Source organism: Eleutherodactylus coqui, chromosome 11 (genome assembly GCF_035609145.1).
Source record: "Eleutherodactylus coqui strain aEleCoq1 chromosome 11, aEleCoq1.hap1, whole genome shotgun sequence".
NCBI lineage: Eukaryota > Metazoa > Chordata > Amphibia > Anura > Eleutherodactylidae > Eleutherodactylus > Eleutherodactylus coqui.
In genome coordinates, this window is record NC_089847.1 from 43,361,131 (window position 1) to 43,376,572 (window position 15,442).

Genomic DNA, 15,442 nt, shown 5'->3' on the forward strand with positions numbered 1-15,442 from the left:
CCCAACCCCCATGCTGGTTGCACCCCCATGGATCCCCCTTTCAGAGAAACACTGCTGGATAGATGAGAGGCTTCCCCCATTCCAAGCATCCCCCATGTACAGTTAAAGCACCCTCCCCTACTCACCATGTGGCTCCTGTGCTCCTCCCTAGCCCCCCATATGCTTTCACATCACCTCCCCCAACCCAGAAATACCCTGTGCCCCCACAATCATCACACAGCCCCCCAAGTGCTCTTCAATTCATCACCTAGGCAACCAAGACGCTCCCCTGCACCCCCACTACACCTCTCTGACAGCACTGCTCTCTCCAGAGCCCGCCTCTGCTAGAGTCATGTGACTGGGGACGGTCACCTGACCTTCTGACGTCACACCTCCTTTTCTCCCCTCCACTCTAGCCTGTACCACTGGAGGAACATGGGGAAGAGCAGGGCAAGGAGATTCAAGCCGGTGGGATACACCCCTACAGCAGCGGTGAAGATGGCGGCGGCACCCGGAGAGGAGGACGCGGCGGGGTCCGTACAGGCCGAGGACCTCCTGCAGAAGGTGAGCGGCGTGTAGTCCGCGCTGTCCCCCTCGGTGTGCCGGGACCGGCTGCGCGGCGCTGCCAGGACTGTCGGCACCTAATGCTTCTCGTGTGTACCTATAGACATACACCTGCGGTCCTGCACGTGTGTCTGTCCGATTAACACTACAAATAAAGTTGTTTGAAGAAAAGAAAAAAAAAGAGAAAAGTGGGCGTGGCTGTGGGTCCAAGTAGTCCGTGAACGGAGCTTGTCTGATGAAATATAAAGAAAGGAGTATTCCAGTCCCCCTGTGTTATCCCCTATCTGTATAATAGGGGCAGTGGGGTCTGACTGCTGGGACCGCACCGATCGCTGAATGGGGGGGGAGAGGTTGGCAAAATGAATGGATGGTGCGTCAGTGCCATGCTCATTGCAGTTGGTGCACCAAAAATAGCGCTTGGCAATCTCCGACACGCTTGATGAAATGGACAAAGTGGTGGTGAACATACACACCGCCGCTCCATGCTTTCTACCAATCTCTTGGGGAAGATCGGAACTTCGTTTTCGTGATCATGAAGCTGTCAGACCCCACCAATCAGCAGACAGCGGGTAACCTAATGTCACCAGATGCCCCCTCTCCTATGCCTGGGTGACTACATGATCGTGGGGATCCCGAGAAGTGCGGTGCCAAGCAGTCGTGTATGCCCGCTCCTAGGGGAGGCGGTCTGTTTGTACGACCGCCTCCAGGTGTTGGTCTCTACATCTTGAAGTCTTCGAAACTAGTCGAGTAAATTGGTGACCTGGATGGTTTCAGTGTGGAACGCCTCGTTCATGCCCACTAAGGTCTCATGCGCAGTAGAAGGTGTCGGTGGCCCAGGTTGTCGTTTAATGGTGCAGAGTTTTCCGGTACTAGTGTAATATGTCTCCACCACCACAATGGGTGGAGACATGGGTTAGGCGCTCTTACACGCCCACAACTAGTGATTGGCTGGTTGGGCGACACATTAAAGGGGTTGTCCCGCGGCAGCAAGTGGGTCTATACACTTCTGTATGGCCATATTAATGCACTTTGTAATGTACATTGTGCATTAATTATGAGCCATACAGAAGTTATAAGAAGTTTTTCACTTACCTGCTCCGTTGCTAGCGTCCTCGTCTCCATGGTTGCCGTCTAATTTTCGCCGTCTAATGGCCAAATTAGACGCGCTTGCGCAGTCCGGGTCTTCTTATCTTTTCAATGGGGCTCCGTGTAGCTCCGCCCCGTCACGTGCCGATTCCAGCCAATCAGGAGGCTGGAATCGGCAATGGACCGCACAGAAGCCCTGCGGTCCACGGAGGGAGAAGATGCCGGCGGCCATCTTCACCGGGTAAGTAAGAAGTCACCGGAGCGCGGGGATTCAGGTAAGCGCTGTCCGGTGTTCTTTTTTAACCCCTGCATCGGGGTTGTCTCGCGCCTAACGGGGGGGGGGGGGTTGAAAAAAAAAAACCCGTTTCGGCGCGGGACAACCCCTTTAAGGACCGGCTTTTTACAATCTGCAGCCTGGTGCGAGTTTTCTACGTGTGGATTCTAATTTTGTGTTCTAAAAATAATTTTTAAAAATCCTTAAGGAGGGACAATGCCCCGCCTGACCCCCATCACAGGCCTCTCATCAGCCAAGCCAGGACCCTACTGCACACTGATGAGGGGCAATCACCACGAAAAACAGCTGTCTGTGTATGGGTTCTGGCTTAGCTTTCAATTCCCAATCATTGCTAAAGCATTGATTTTTCAGGAATGCTGCCATCCACCAGGTGGGGCTGCAGAGGTATTGTTCCGTCTCACTTATTTGCATATTGTCTAGAGGAGCATGTATGGCCTTATAAGTCTCCTCACTCACTTCTATCTAGGTGCTCTCCTTAACCCTATAGGACATATAGTTACGTCCTTCAGCGTCGGGGTTATGTATGAAGGGAGATTGCGGGATGATCTCCCTTCATACGATGTAGGTGCCGGGTTTTTCTTACGGCTGACACCCGCCGGCAGCGGCTCATCAGAGCTGGTAACCCTTTCAATGCTGCTGTCAATTCTGACAGAGGCATTCAAATCCCCATCCTATATGCTCCCCACCCTCGTGTGGGTGTCATGGCGGCCAAGGACCTTCTGAAACGCCTCAGGGCTGTCATGGCAGAATGCATTTCAAGCCATGCCCGCGGGGTGGCTTGATAGACTGCCTGCCTGATTGCAGTATGATGTAATGCTGTGGCATCACAAGTTGTTGGACTGAGAAAAATGTAAAAATAAGATTAATAAAAATTTACTGATTAGAATTACTATTAATAAAAAAAAAACTTTTGCATATTTATAATAAAACAAAAGTACATATTTGGTATCGCTGCGTCCATAAAATAGCGGCTCGCGATGTAGAAACAACTTGTATTCTATGAGCTAGATCCAGTGACCTGACTGCTTCATATCGGTATGAATGTAACTAATGTGCCGCCCTGAGCAAACAAAGCAGCTCTGGGCGGTTTTACATGGGACAACCGTTATCTGAAGGCAACGAACGACTGTGTGCCTTCCACAGAGATTGTACACTTTTGTGATTTGCTGGATGAATTATGGGAGTATTAGCGCGGTGTCACATCTGCGTTGGAACCTCCGGTCGGAGAGCAAGAAAGCGGAACCTTGAGCAGAGAATTGTGTTTCCGCATCAAGAGTGGTGCAACATGTTGCGCTTTTTTTTGTGGCAAGGAACCAACTCGGGTGTCAAGTGGGTCTAAGGCCTGCCTCACACAGGCAGAAACGGTTCTCGGCGCTGGCTTTAGCCAATCAGAGCCGGTGAGCTCTGGTTGGCTGAGCCAGTCAACGAATGGCTGTGATTGGTGCATCGAGCCAGCGCCGAGAACCAATCACAGCAATCTCTTGCTGGAGGCGGGGTTCTCAAACCTCGCTACCAGCAATAGATGATCTGTCAGTGCCGGAAGGCCTAACTGTACTGGATTATGGGCGACACATTACACCCCGGAGGGATGCAATATCGAGGGCAAAAGTTCTCCGGGTCGATCGTATCTCATTGACAAGCGCAGTATGTTGCATCAAAAGCACAGACCCCTGTCCATCAGTCAGGGGTCCCGCAGACTTGTCTGACCATGACCGGTGTTCTGTCTCCAGAGGTATCGCTACTTCCTGACCTCCTCAGAGCACTAAATCTTCTGCACTTTCTAACTTCCAGCTGCAGAGCTCCAGTCCTGAAGTCAGAGAATTTGCCTGCGCCAGCATTTCCAAGATCGTACAACAGAAGCAAGTCATCCCGGCTTTCCTCCAGAAAGATGTCGTACGATGCCTTGGACCGCTGCTGCTCGATAAGTGTATGTCTGTGCGCGAGACCGCGGCCGGAGCGTTACGGTAAGTAATACCGGCACCGATGAGCAACGGAATGACGAGCCGCAGTGCCTTGTGGAGAGCACACTCTTGGTTTTACAACCCGCCACATCTCTGCTTCGGTGTCCATTGATTTATACTGTCTTTATGTAGAATGTGCTCATCCATGAACCCGTGGGATAACCACTGTGGATACATGCCATCACTGAACAAGGGTGTATATATCCAGTATCCCCCGTCCTCTACCATATCCACTGCAGCAGTGTTCCTGATGCCAAGAGCTCGTAGCAGACGCTTGCTGTGACCATATTGCAGGACTGAAGCAGAGATCTGTTCTTATTACTGTAACCCTTTGTGTTCATCATTCTATCAGGAACCTGAGCACCTGTGGAGGTTTTGAAGTATGCGATGACATGGTGACCAGAGACATCATGACCCCACTGGTGGCCTTGTTAAGAGAGGTATGTCTTCAGCGATCAACGACTCGTGCACGAAAACTGCAGGATGTCCCTACATTTAGACAGAATGAGAATCGCTTAAAAGATGTCTTTCAGTGATCTTTTTTTTTTTTTTTTTTTCTTTTTTGAGTGATTCTCGTTGTGTCTAAAAAGGCCTTTAGATAAAAAGGTGGGGAAGATAAAGGACATCCCTGCCATGTGCCACAAAGGAAAATCTTCCGGACAGAAACTTTTCTAGCAAACAAAGACTCTAGGACTAGTGTACAACGCTCGCAACCAAGTGAGCAATTCCACCTCTCACACTCCGAAAACAAATATGGCCAACCCAAAGTATCCAAAACTTTATGGATAGCCAAGGAGAGCGCTTCTTATGTTAAAATGTTAGAATTTCATTATCCTACTAGAAAAAAACTAAATGAGTTTTATATTTTCTCTCTGTTCATGTTTTGGCGCAGTGTTCCACCGGTTTAGATTCCAACTTGGAGCCAGCCACAAACAGTAAAGACGTGAAGAAAAACCAAGTAGAAGATATTGCAAACCAAACCGTTAATATTCTGTGGAATGTATGGTAGGTGGATCTGCTTATTAGAGCGGCAGACGTAGCATTAGGGGTTGGTCTTCAGACCCCAATACTAGATGCTTGCCGAGAGACCCTCCTCACAAGTAGATCACAATTCACACAGCTTTTATTCATCCGGGCTAGTATTTAGTTTTTGGTTTACACAACACATCATAGGAGAGGTTTGCCTTCACATGTGCCAGCATGTCTGAAGACAAACTAAGTGGTCCGCTGTCCTCGACACATGGGTGTGTGTGGATTTAGCATTAAGGCCTCATGTCCACGGGGAAAATCAGATCCGCTGCAGATTCTCCATGGAGAATCTGCAGCGGGTCCCTCCTGCCCCGTGGACATGAGCGCTGAAAATAGGAATAAATCAGAATTAACTGACCTCCCGCACGCTCCGGATTCTTCCTTCGCTGCCGCGTCATCTTCTCTGCGTCGCGGCCGGATCTTCTTTCTTCGGCTTGGCGGATGCGCAGGATGACGTCGGTGACGTGCCTCGCGCATGCGCCGGCCCGAAGCAAAATGATCCGGCCGCGACTGAGAAAAGATGGCGCCGCGGCGTAGAGAAGAAACGGAGCGGGTGAGTAAAATCTGATTTTTGTCTCCCGCGGATCCGGACGGCTTCCATAGGCTTCAATAGAAGCCCGCGGGAGCCGTCCCCGCGGGAGACCCGCACGAAAATGGAGCATGGTCCAGATTTTTTCATGCTCCATTTTTTTTTTATTCACTTTTATTGACCATCCGCGGGTATTTATCTACCCGCGGGTGGTCAATGCATCCCTATGGGGTGCGGATCCGCGGGCAGGAGAAGAGTTAAAATCTGCTGCGGATTTTAATTCTTATTTTGCCCGTGGACATGAGCCCTAAGGGTACGACTGCATGGAAAATCTGCAGTATTTAGGCTGCCTCTTCACGGGCGTTGTGATATCCCGCGGCGGATCTCCGGGAGCAGGAGCCGGCAGGCGGATTTCCGCCGTCAGCCCATCTGACAGATGGGATAAAAGCGGAGAATCGCAGTAAATTTGCAGCATGCTGCGAATTGCCACCCACGAGCGGTGAATCGCAATGATTCTCTGCTTATGCACAAGGGGGAAGCGCTCTCCGTAGCAACGCTATGGGAAGCTTTACTGCGTTCCCCGCGGCTGGATTATCGCAGTTGGGAATGCAATTCAAACCCGCCCGTGGACAGGGAGTCTTAGAGTTTGCAGCAAAAATTTTAACAAATCTAATTTGTTAAAGTGGAACAACTGGAATCCTGCAGCGTTCAACATGAACATCCGTGACAGAAACAGGACTATTTGGAACTTTTTTTTTTTTGTCGCTATGGATTTTTTGTAGATTTGCTGAGGAAAATCCATAGTGCACCTGCTTCATGTGGCTGTTCCCTAAAAAACCCATTAAGGACCAGGCTGTTTTGTACCTTAAGGATCAGACACTATTTATTGATTTTACCCATGTGGTGGTTTTACTGCCCTATTTTCTTTTTTCCTTCAACTCCCAAAATAATTTTTGCTGCATTTTTTTTCTGTGATGTATAGGACAATTTTTTTTTATATCTTTTTCACTGCCTTTTTTTTTTCTCTTTGTTTTTTTTTTTTTAAGTTTTATTGGGGGTAAAAAGCCCCCCCAAAATATATTTTTTTTACATTTAGAGTTATTTTTTTTAAAATTTAGTACCTTTAATGCCTGAATAAAGTATGGGAACGGGTTCCTCATTTTGTTTCGGACTTTTTGATATATAATATGTATAGTTTTGGTTTACAGGGCACATATGGCGACTGTTTTTTACTATCTATGTCCCCCTATGACGTCATGTAAGACCTCTGGGGGACATTTACATGTATTTTTTTTTTTTATTTCCTTTTTTTTTTTTTTACACCTTTCCACTGTAGCTAGAGCATCCATAGGAGCCCCAGTTGCAGGGAAAACATCCCCAGTAGTGACATTAGTTACTGGCAGAGCTGGTCAGGGTCTAGTACGACCCTGCAGCTCTGCTGAAGCAGGGAATCCCGGGGGTCACGTGATCCCGGGTTCCCATAAGAGAAGTTACACTTCCGCTTTCACTTTTCAGTACACAGCACTCATTGAGCACTGTGTACTCGGGGAAGGAAAAGACAGAAAGGATTAAAAACCCCTCATTCCTTCTCCTACCGGTTATCAGCTGTTACTAACATCTGACAACCCGTCCTGCCCTCTGATTGATTGCAGAGCCAGGAGGCTTAAATCCCCGCCGTAATTTTACATACGGCTGGGCTTTAAGCCCCGGACCAGGTGCTGTAAATTTACTGTGTCAGTGTATTTGCAGCGCAAATAATTGAGGAAATGCCTCTTCCTCTAAAGCAAGAACAGGCCGGAAGAGGAGGCAAGTGAAAAAGAGCGAAAGCCAGAACGGGAGGCAACCGAAAAAGCACAGGCAAGCCGGAAAGGGAGCTGAGCTAAAGTGTGTGGGCAGGGTTGAAGTGGAGGCGATAAAATTAGCACGGGCACCAGAAGTGGAAACTAATAGCGTTCCACTGAGTCTAACGCATGCTCGTGTGACCAGACACGATACGAGAGCTCGCTGGGCCCGAAGAAAGATCAGAAGTCCCCATAATGTGGCGCAGAAAAACCACCCTAAGGGAAATGACCACGCCCCCAACACCCCAGGAGTACACGTGAGAAGGGATAGGAATAGGGTGGCCACCATAGTTACCTTTCTTGGATGGGAATGGCTCCATGCTGTAGCAGCAACTCTAGCCTGATCCTCCGCTACATCTCACCTCCCTTTGGGGTAGGTGAGCCCACGGATCCAACCAAGAGGATCTTCGCTGGTGGGTTACAGAAGAGTTTATTCTTTTGCCTTTGGGAGGTAGGGAAGCAGCAGGGAAGTTAGGGGCAACCCTGGTGTTCCTCCTGAGTAGGGTAGATTTTGTCAACCTGTTAACCCAGAAAGTCCAAAGACGTCCAGGATCTTGAAGACCCACAGCAGGAAGATCTGCATCCTATTAACACTAAGCTAAAACTGATTTAGCTGAATGGCTACAGAAAGGTTATAGCTGATAGGAAAAGTCAACTCTTCGTTTGCTTTGTGTCCACTTCTTAGTGGCAAGAGCTGTGCCAAAGGTCTTACCTGTGGCCCCCAATGACACAGCTGAGAGAAAATTTTATTTCTTTGTTAGTCCTTTTAGGGGACTTGAACTTGCAATCGTTTGATCGCTCATAATATATACTGCAATACTTCAGTATAGCAGTATATTTTATTTCTACCGGCAATCTAATAAGATAAGCCTGTTTTAATAGGCAGAAATACATGGCAGCTCTGTGATCCTTCAGAAGGTGCCTAGCTGCCATGACAACTGAGCAGCACCTCGCAATCTCATCTGAACACCCAGTGGGGGATTTAAATGCAGCTGTCAGAATGACCACCATCATTTAAAGGGTTAACAGTCCCGATCGTGAATGCTGATCACGGCTCTTGAAGCCAAGTGTCAGCTCCCGATGATGGCTTACATCTGCCATGTATGGAGCTGGATCCGCTCCCAATCCTACGCCATACAAACCCAGTACAGTTGTATCTTGTCTCCACCAGAGTTATGGGTGGAGACATGAGCTGGCCTGCCAGAGCTAGAGGGAGCACCCACAGCTCCGGGTTGGCTGCCGGAGACATACACCTGCAGCGAGCTGAGGACATTCTGCATAAGTCGCTTTTCTGGCCCCCCGTTCTGCTAACATCCGGCAAGTATGTTCCTCCTCCTCCTGGCCCCGCTCGACTACTACATCATCCGAAGCACTTTTCCCCAATGCTCTCCTGCAACTCTGTTTCTGTGGCCTCCGCTGTACTGTGTAATTTCTCCCGCCTGGTTCTCAGCTGCTGTGGGCGAACCTGCTCCCCACTGGGGGCGACTTTCTACCGCTGCTAGGCACTGCCCGACTGGGAGATGTGACAACCAGCGGGGAAGGACGGGAAGAGAAAGACAGCGCAGCTGCCTTTAGCAGGGGAAGGACTACGGCAGCACGCATTACAGCCTATATGGCAGCCCTTAAGGGTGACTGTCAGCGCAGGAGCTGGGAGGGGAGAAGGGAGAGCGGGTGCGACAGTGACAGTAGCAGTAGCCAGAAAAGGGGGAAAGAACAATGCGACAGCAGCGAACATACTTTCCGCAGGTTAGCACAGCGGGAGCCAAAAAAGCGCCTTCTGAATCTCTGCGGCTCAGCTCTGTACCAGTGTGTGCCTCTGCCAGCCAATCCGGAGCTGTGGGCGTTCCCTCTAGCTCCGGCAGCCCAGCCCATGTCTCCACCCAAAACTCTGGTGGAGACAAGATACAACAGTACCCCCATGACCTTCATATACATCCTCAGACATGAAAGGGTTACACCATAATATTCCACAAGAGAGAAAAGCAAATGTGAAATCCATAAGCGAATAGTATTTTATGCACATGTCCACTTTTGAGACCCCTCTGAGATCTTGGTCTGCTGTGTATATTATGTTTAGAGGCTCTTTGAATACACTGCATGAATGTTTGTAACAACTAGATGATATTTTTACTGCTCCTTGTGTTCTCTCCGTAGTGAAAGCAACAGTAAGGCATTGAGCATCTTTAACAAAGAAAACTGCATAGAGATTGTTATCCGCTGCTTAAGCAAGTTCCCAAGCAACTTGGAATTGGCCGTGTCGGCAGGTCGGTGTCTTCAGCATCATTGACGCAGTCCGTGTTTCTCCAGTCACTGTTAATCTTTAGATATATTTTACTTTTCCACTGATTTCTGCCTTCTGAACACTTTTCTCCGCAGCGTACTGTCTGCAGACGGTCACAGAGGACAATCCAGAACTTCTGGCCTCCGTTGATGCTGCTGCTCTGCAAACCTTAGAGAATGTGCTGATGGCGTCCGCAACGAACATGGAGATGAAACTTTTGCAGACATTAGTTGCAGGTTCAAAAAGGGAAAAAAAGGAGGGAGGGGATTTATATTAGGAAAGTTAACCTTTACATGGCAGCCATTTAAGTAAATGGCCAATAGCCGAAGTCCGTATATAAAGAGACACTCTTGGTAGATCTCCACTGATAGCTGCAGGTGAACCCCTCTATGATGTCCATGTGCCGTAATGAGGCATAAATTAATTAGAAATGGGAAAATTGTAATGAAGTATTTTAACATAAGAGTGTTTGCACTGTTGTATCTATGTCTCTTATTTGGTGGTAACACGTTCTATACTGCAGGGACTGTTTGGAACTTGAAGGACAGGATACCCGTTTCCTGCCAAGCCGACTCCATAAATGCCATCTTAAGGATACTGGCAGAAGTCCTCTCTGAGGACGCGGGGCAGTTTATTATAAAGATGAAAGAAGCTGAATCTATTCGACTGAGAACTGCCGCCACAGACTCTGAAGCAGAAGAGGCTGCAGCGAATGTGGAAGAAGCCTCTCTGAATGAAGATGACCGGATGGTAGACGGTGCCGTTAAAGAGAAGAATAATGCTGATATATCAGACTTAATCCCGGTTAGTCTAACTACATGGTCTTGGCTGTGTATTTTCATGTATGTAGTCTGTCTAGAATAAATAATGTAATATTCCTTTTACACAGGCCCATGACTGGGTACTGATCATCAGTCCAAGTGAATATATGCTGACTGGAACTTGCATTTAGACATAAATGCTCGCTGCGGTGCATCCCCTCGAAATTGGAGATGTGCTGCTGACTAATGCAATTTGGGGACAAACAATTGTATTCGGAATCGTTTTTCTGTATACTAGCGATCTTCGGCCGCATGTGAATCAAAGGTGGTTTTTTTTGTTTTTAGACATGGGAAAAGGTGTTTGTGGTTTTTTTTTTCCCCCATTTTTAATTTTCTTAATAATTAAACTTTTTTAAACAGATTTTTACACATTATTTTTTGCAGTTCCTATAGGGGACATGAACCTGCGATAGTTTGATCACTCCTGCAGTATGATGTAATACCATAGTATTACTCTATACGGCGATCTGACAGGCAGTCTATGATGTAGCGACGCCCACAGGCATGGCTTGACAGGCGATCTGCAATGACAGCCCTGACAGCTTTCGGAAGGCCTGCAGCTGCCATGGCAACCAAGCAGCAACCCATGATCTCATCACAGGGGGCCGTTTGGGATCCCCTAAACTCCGATCAGGGGATTTAAATGCCGCTGTCAGAATTGGATGTGGCATGCAAAGGGTTAATGGATGCAATCAGTGGGAGCGTTGATCGCAGCTTTTGTGGATGGGTGTCAGCTGTAACAAACAGCTGGCACCGGCATTGCATGATTGACCCCCGATATCCCTCCATGACATAACTGTACATCATGAAGCATTAAGGCGTTAGTTGTGATCAGGAGAGAAGGCTTCAGGAGCAATTAGATAATGGGTGCGCAAAATATAAAGTAAGAATTGGAGTTTATTCAAATTTTTTTTAGATTCAACCTGCTTGGAATGTTTTTGGAAGGATCTTTTACACTGCATGGTGGTGACTTGATACAAATGTTCTGGTGTGATCGCCGTATAAGCAATAAGGCATGGCAGGGCAGTAGCCCTGCCATGCCTTATCACAGCGATCATCAGTGCTATACTGTAAGTGCCCCAGAGAAACACAATAAAAAAGAAAAATTAAAAAGAGTTTAAAAAACCCTTTTTTATGCTTTTTCTCATATTGGCATAAAAAAGGTAAAAAAAAATTAATACCCCACATATTTGGTATTGTCGCGTCCGTAACAACGTGTACAATAAGCCTTTGACTGTGCACGGAAAAGCAGTAAAAAAAACTGAGGCAAAATGCTAATTTTTAGCATTTTGCTTCCCTAAAAGCGCAATAAAAGTGATCAAAAAAGCCGTATGTACCCAAAAATTGTAGCAAGAAAAACTACAGCTCGTCGCGCAAAAAATAAGCCCTCACAGAGCTCCGTACATAGAAAAATAAAGTTACAGGACTTTGAAAGCAGCAATTTAGTGAAAAAAAAAAAGATTTCCAAAAAAGGGTTTTTATTGCAGAAAAGTGGAAAAACCTAAAAAAAAAAGTAAGAATTTTGGTATCTTTGTAACCGTACTGACCCACAGAAAAAATGTATTGTGTCATTTATGCTGCATGATTAACGCTGTAAAAAAAAATCTATGGCAGAATTAATGCGTTTTCTCCCTGCTATCATAAAAAAAAAAATGGAGGGTGATAGGTAAGGATTTGGCGCTCACTAGAAGGATACTGGAGAGTGTAGTAGGTGAGTGGTCTTGATTCCCAGGTGAAGATGAATATTCGTAGGTGCTGTAAACAATCTCATAAGAGAGAGCAGCTAGAGGGAAACTCCAGTCATGGTATGAAGGAGGAAGACATAAATGAAATAAAAGAGAAAAAAACCTCAGCGCTCGCACCGTAGAATAAATGAAAATAGAATGTACTGAAAATACTGAAGTTATGTCACTTACTTCCAGGAGGCGCCTTTAGGGTAGGCGCCTCCTAATCCAAATAGGCGTATCACACTTGAAAAAGGCCGTGCGGCCGAAACGCGTTGTGTATTATATATCATTTTATTTTATTTTATTAAAATCGTGGAACCTGTTCATCATTGTTGATCGGTGCCATTTCTGATACGCCTATTTGGATTAGGAGGCGCCTACCCTAAAGGCGCCTCCTGGAAGTAAGTGACATAACTTCAGTATTTTCAGTACATTCTATTTTCATTTATTCTACGGTGCGAGCGCTGAGGTTTTTTTCTCTTTTATTTCATTTATAAAAAAAAAAATAAATGTTATATAATATAGTCTATGTACCCAAAAATAGCACCATCAAAAACTACAGTTCGCCACGCAAAAAACAAGCCCTTATACGTCCGCGTCGACAGGAAAATGAAAAAGTTATGACTTTTGAAAAATGGAGAAGAAAATCCGCCAAAAATGGTTGCGTCCTTAAGCCCAAAATAGGCCGTGTCATTAAGGGGTTAAAATGAGGAAACAGAGATGACCCTTTTCCCAAACCTACCCATACATGCGTGTTCTGTTCTGTTTCTTGAAGGTGTCAGATGAAGAACTCCGACAAGCTTCTTTCTTACTGGTGGCTCAGAAATCTGCGCTGGAGATGATTGTGAACATGTGCTGCAGTGACGGTTTGTACATACTTTACTAGGGTCTGATGAGTCCAGGAAATAGAAGGGGTGGAAAGGGACTATAAAAGAAAGATCAGTGCTTTGTAAGAAATGTCAGACAGTAAATTATAGGCCCAAAACTCTGTGATTAATTTTTCTATAAGCTCGTTATGTGAAAAGTGGACCATTTAAATTAGAAAAATATATTTCTGTTAATAAGGGCTCCTTCACACCTGCATTAGGGCTTTTTCTGTCTGTGTTCTGTTTTTGGAGCAGGAAAATGGGATTAACCCTGTTCATTCTGCAGGAAATGGACATTACAGTTGAGGATGAAGGGAGCTCGTTGTATCTTAAACTGCTGTAGCTCCGGTTCTATAACGGCTACCAACATGCTAATGGTGATCTTTTTTTTTTTTTTTTTGCCAAGATTTTTGGGCAAAAGCATGGCAGAACCGGAGTTACAGCTGTTTGAAGTAGAGTAGAGAATACTGAATTTGCAGCTGTCATTTTTTAGTATGTGTGCAGAGGAGAGAGGGAGGGGCAGGGCAGCAGAGCAGATCTGTGATTCTTCTGTCTTTCTCCCTGTCCCAGTGGAGGTGTGGCCTGAACTTTTGTTCATCATATCACCATGCTATCAATATGAAAGCATATTTGCTCTCTGTTAGTCACATATGGGTTTTTTCCAGAAAGAGTGAAATTATAAGGACTCTTCTACACCATTTAGCCTTGCAGATGCTGCAGTCATTGCTGACTGTGACATCTAAACAGTTTTACAGAAAAAATATATAAAAAACTCTTTCGTTTTACACAAGGCTTTAAATATTGAAAAAGAAAAAACCCTACACAGTTTGTATCGTCTCATTTATAACAGCTCGTACTATAGATTATTACATTATTTATAGAGATGAGTGAGCATACTCAGTAAGGCGATATACTCGAGAGAGCATCGCCTATTTCGTGTACCTGCTGGCTCGTCCCTGAAGGTTTGGGGGGGTGAGTGGGGGGCTGCAGAGGGGATCGGGAGGGGGAGAGAAAGAGAGAGGGATCTCTCTCACTCTCCTCCCCGCTTTCCCTCGCTGCCCCGTGCTGCCCTTGACCCCCGCCCCCCCCCCCCCCCAAATCTTCAGGGACGAACCAGCAGGTACACTCTCGAGTATATCGCCTTACCGAGTATGCTCGCTCATCTCTAATTTATCATACATGGAAACGTCCATTAAAAAAAATTCCAAAATAGCCATTTTCAGTTCATAACTCTTTCCCTAAGCAAGAAAAATAATAATTAAAAAAATTCTATATACCTCAAATGGTACCAATAAAAACTACAAGTTGTTCCACCAAAAACAGGACTTGCATAGCTCTGTCGACTGAAAAATAAAAATGCCCTGCTATTTTTGAAAGAAAAAGTTCATATTGCACAAACTTTTAATTGTTCTGATCTGTAGAATAAAGGTAACATTATATATGTATATGTGTGTATATATATATATATATATATATATATATATATATATATATATATATATATATATATATAATTATAGATAGATATATCTCACACCGTGAACACCATAAAATAAAATTTAAAAACTGTGGTGAAATAGCTTTTTTCAAATTGTCCCCCAGCAAAAACAAAATCAATAACTTTTTTTATTATATACATTATATAAGTTACATTATATGTAATGCGTTATATGTAACCAAAATTGGTTCCTATAAAAAGTAAAACTCGTCCAGCAAAATACAAGTTGTCATACAGCTACACTGATGAAAAACATATGACCACTGGAACAGAAGGGGATACAATTTACTGGCTCTTAAAGGGGTTGTCTCACGCCGAAACGGGTTTTTTTTTTATTCAATAGGCCCCCCGTTCGGCGCGAGACAAACCCAAGGGATGGGTTAAAAAAAAAAAAACGTTTAGTACTTACCCGAATCCCCGCTCTGCGGTGACTTCTTACTTACCTTACCAAGATGGCCACCGGGATCTTCACCCACGATGCACCGCGGGTCTTCTCCCATGGTGCACCGTGGGCTCTGTGCAGTCCATTGCCGATTCCAGCCTCCTGATTGGCTGGAATCGGCACACGTGACGGGGCGGAGCTACGAGGACCAGCTCTCCGGCACGAGCGGCCCCATTCAACACCGAGAAGACCGCACAGCGCAAGCGCGTCTAAAAAAGCAAGAAGCCGGCGAAATTAGACGGAGCCATGGAGACGGGGACGCTAGCAACGGAGCAGGTAAGTGAATAACTTCTGTATGGCTCATAATTAATGCACGATGTACATTACAAAGTGCATTAATATGGCCATACAGAAGTGTATAACCCCACTTGATTTCATGAGACAACCCCTTTAAGGCTAAAATTAGTTGTATCCATAAGGGTTTAAAAATGCACTTAAAATGCATTTCAATGAGACATAAATTCAAAATCTACAATACAAAAAAGTGACATTTTTGGAATGTTTTTTTCCAATTTTTATGTCA

General features: G+C 45.8%; 1 protein-coding gene across 1 annotated transcript in view; it reads left to right on the plus strand.

Annotated features, from left to right (window-relative positions):
• Nucleotides 1-353: 353 nt before the first annotated feature.
• The window catches only part of HEATR3 (HEAT repeat containing 3), a 36,398-nt gene continuing 21,309 nt past the window's right edge, over nt 354-15,442 (plus strand). The window contains exons 1-8 of the mRNA XM_066583937.1: nt 354-543; nt 3,716-3,888; nt 4,238-4,325; nt 4,778-4,890; nt 9,439-9,548; nt 9,661-9,801; nt 10,089-10,369; nt 12,889-12,979. Of these exons, the coding sequence (XP_066440034.1) occupies nt 415-543; nt 3,716-3,888; nt 4,238-4,325; nt 4,778-4,890; nt 9,439-9,548; nt 9,661-9,801; nt 10,089-10,369; nt 12,889-12,979 (1,126 nt within the window). The 5' untranslated portion in view covers nt 354-414. The remainder of the gene's footprint in view (nt 544-3,715; nt 3,889-4,237; nt 4,326-4,777; nt 4,891-9,438; nt 9,549-9,660; nt 9,802-10,088; nt 10,370-12,888; nt 12,980-15,442) is intronic.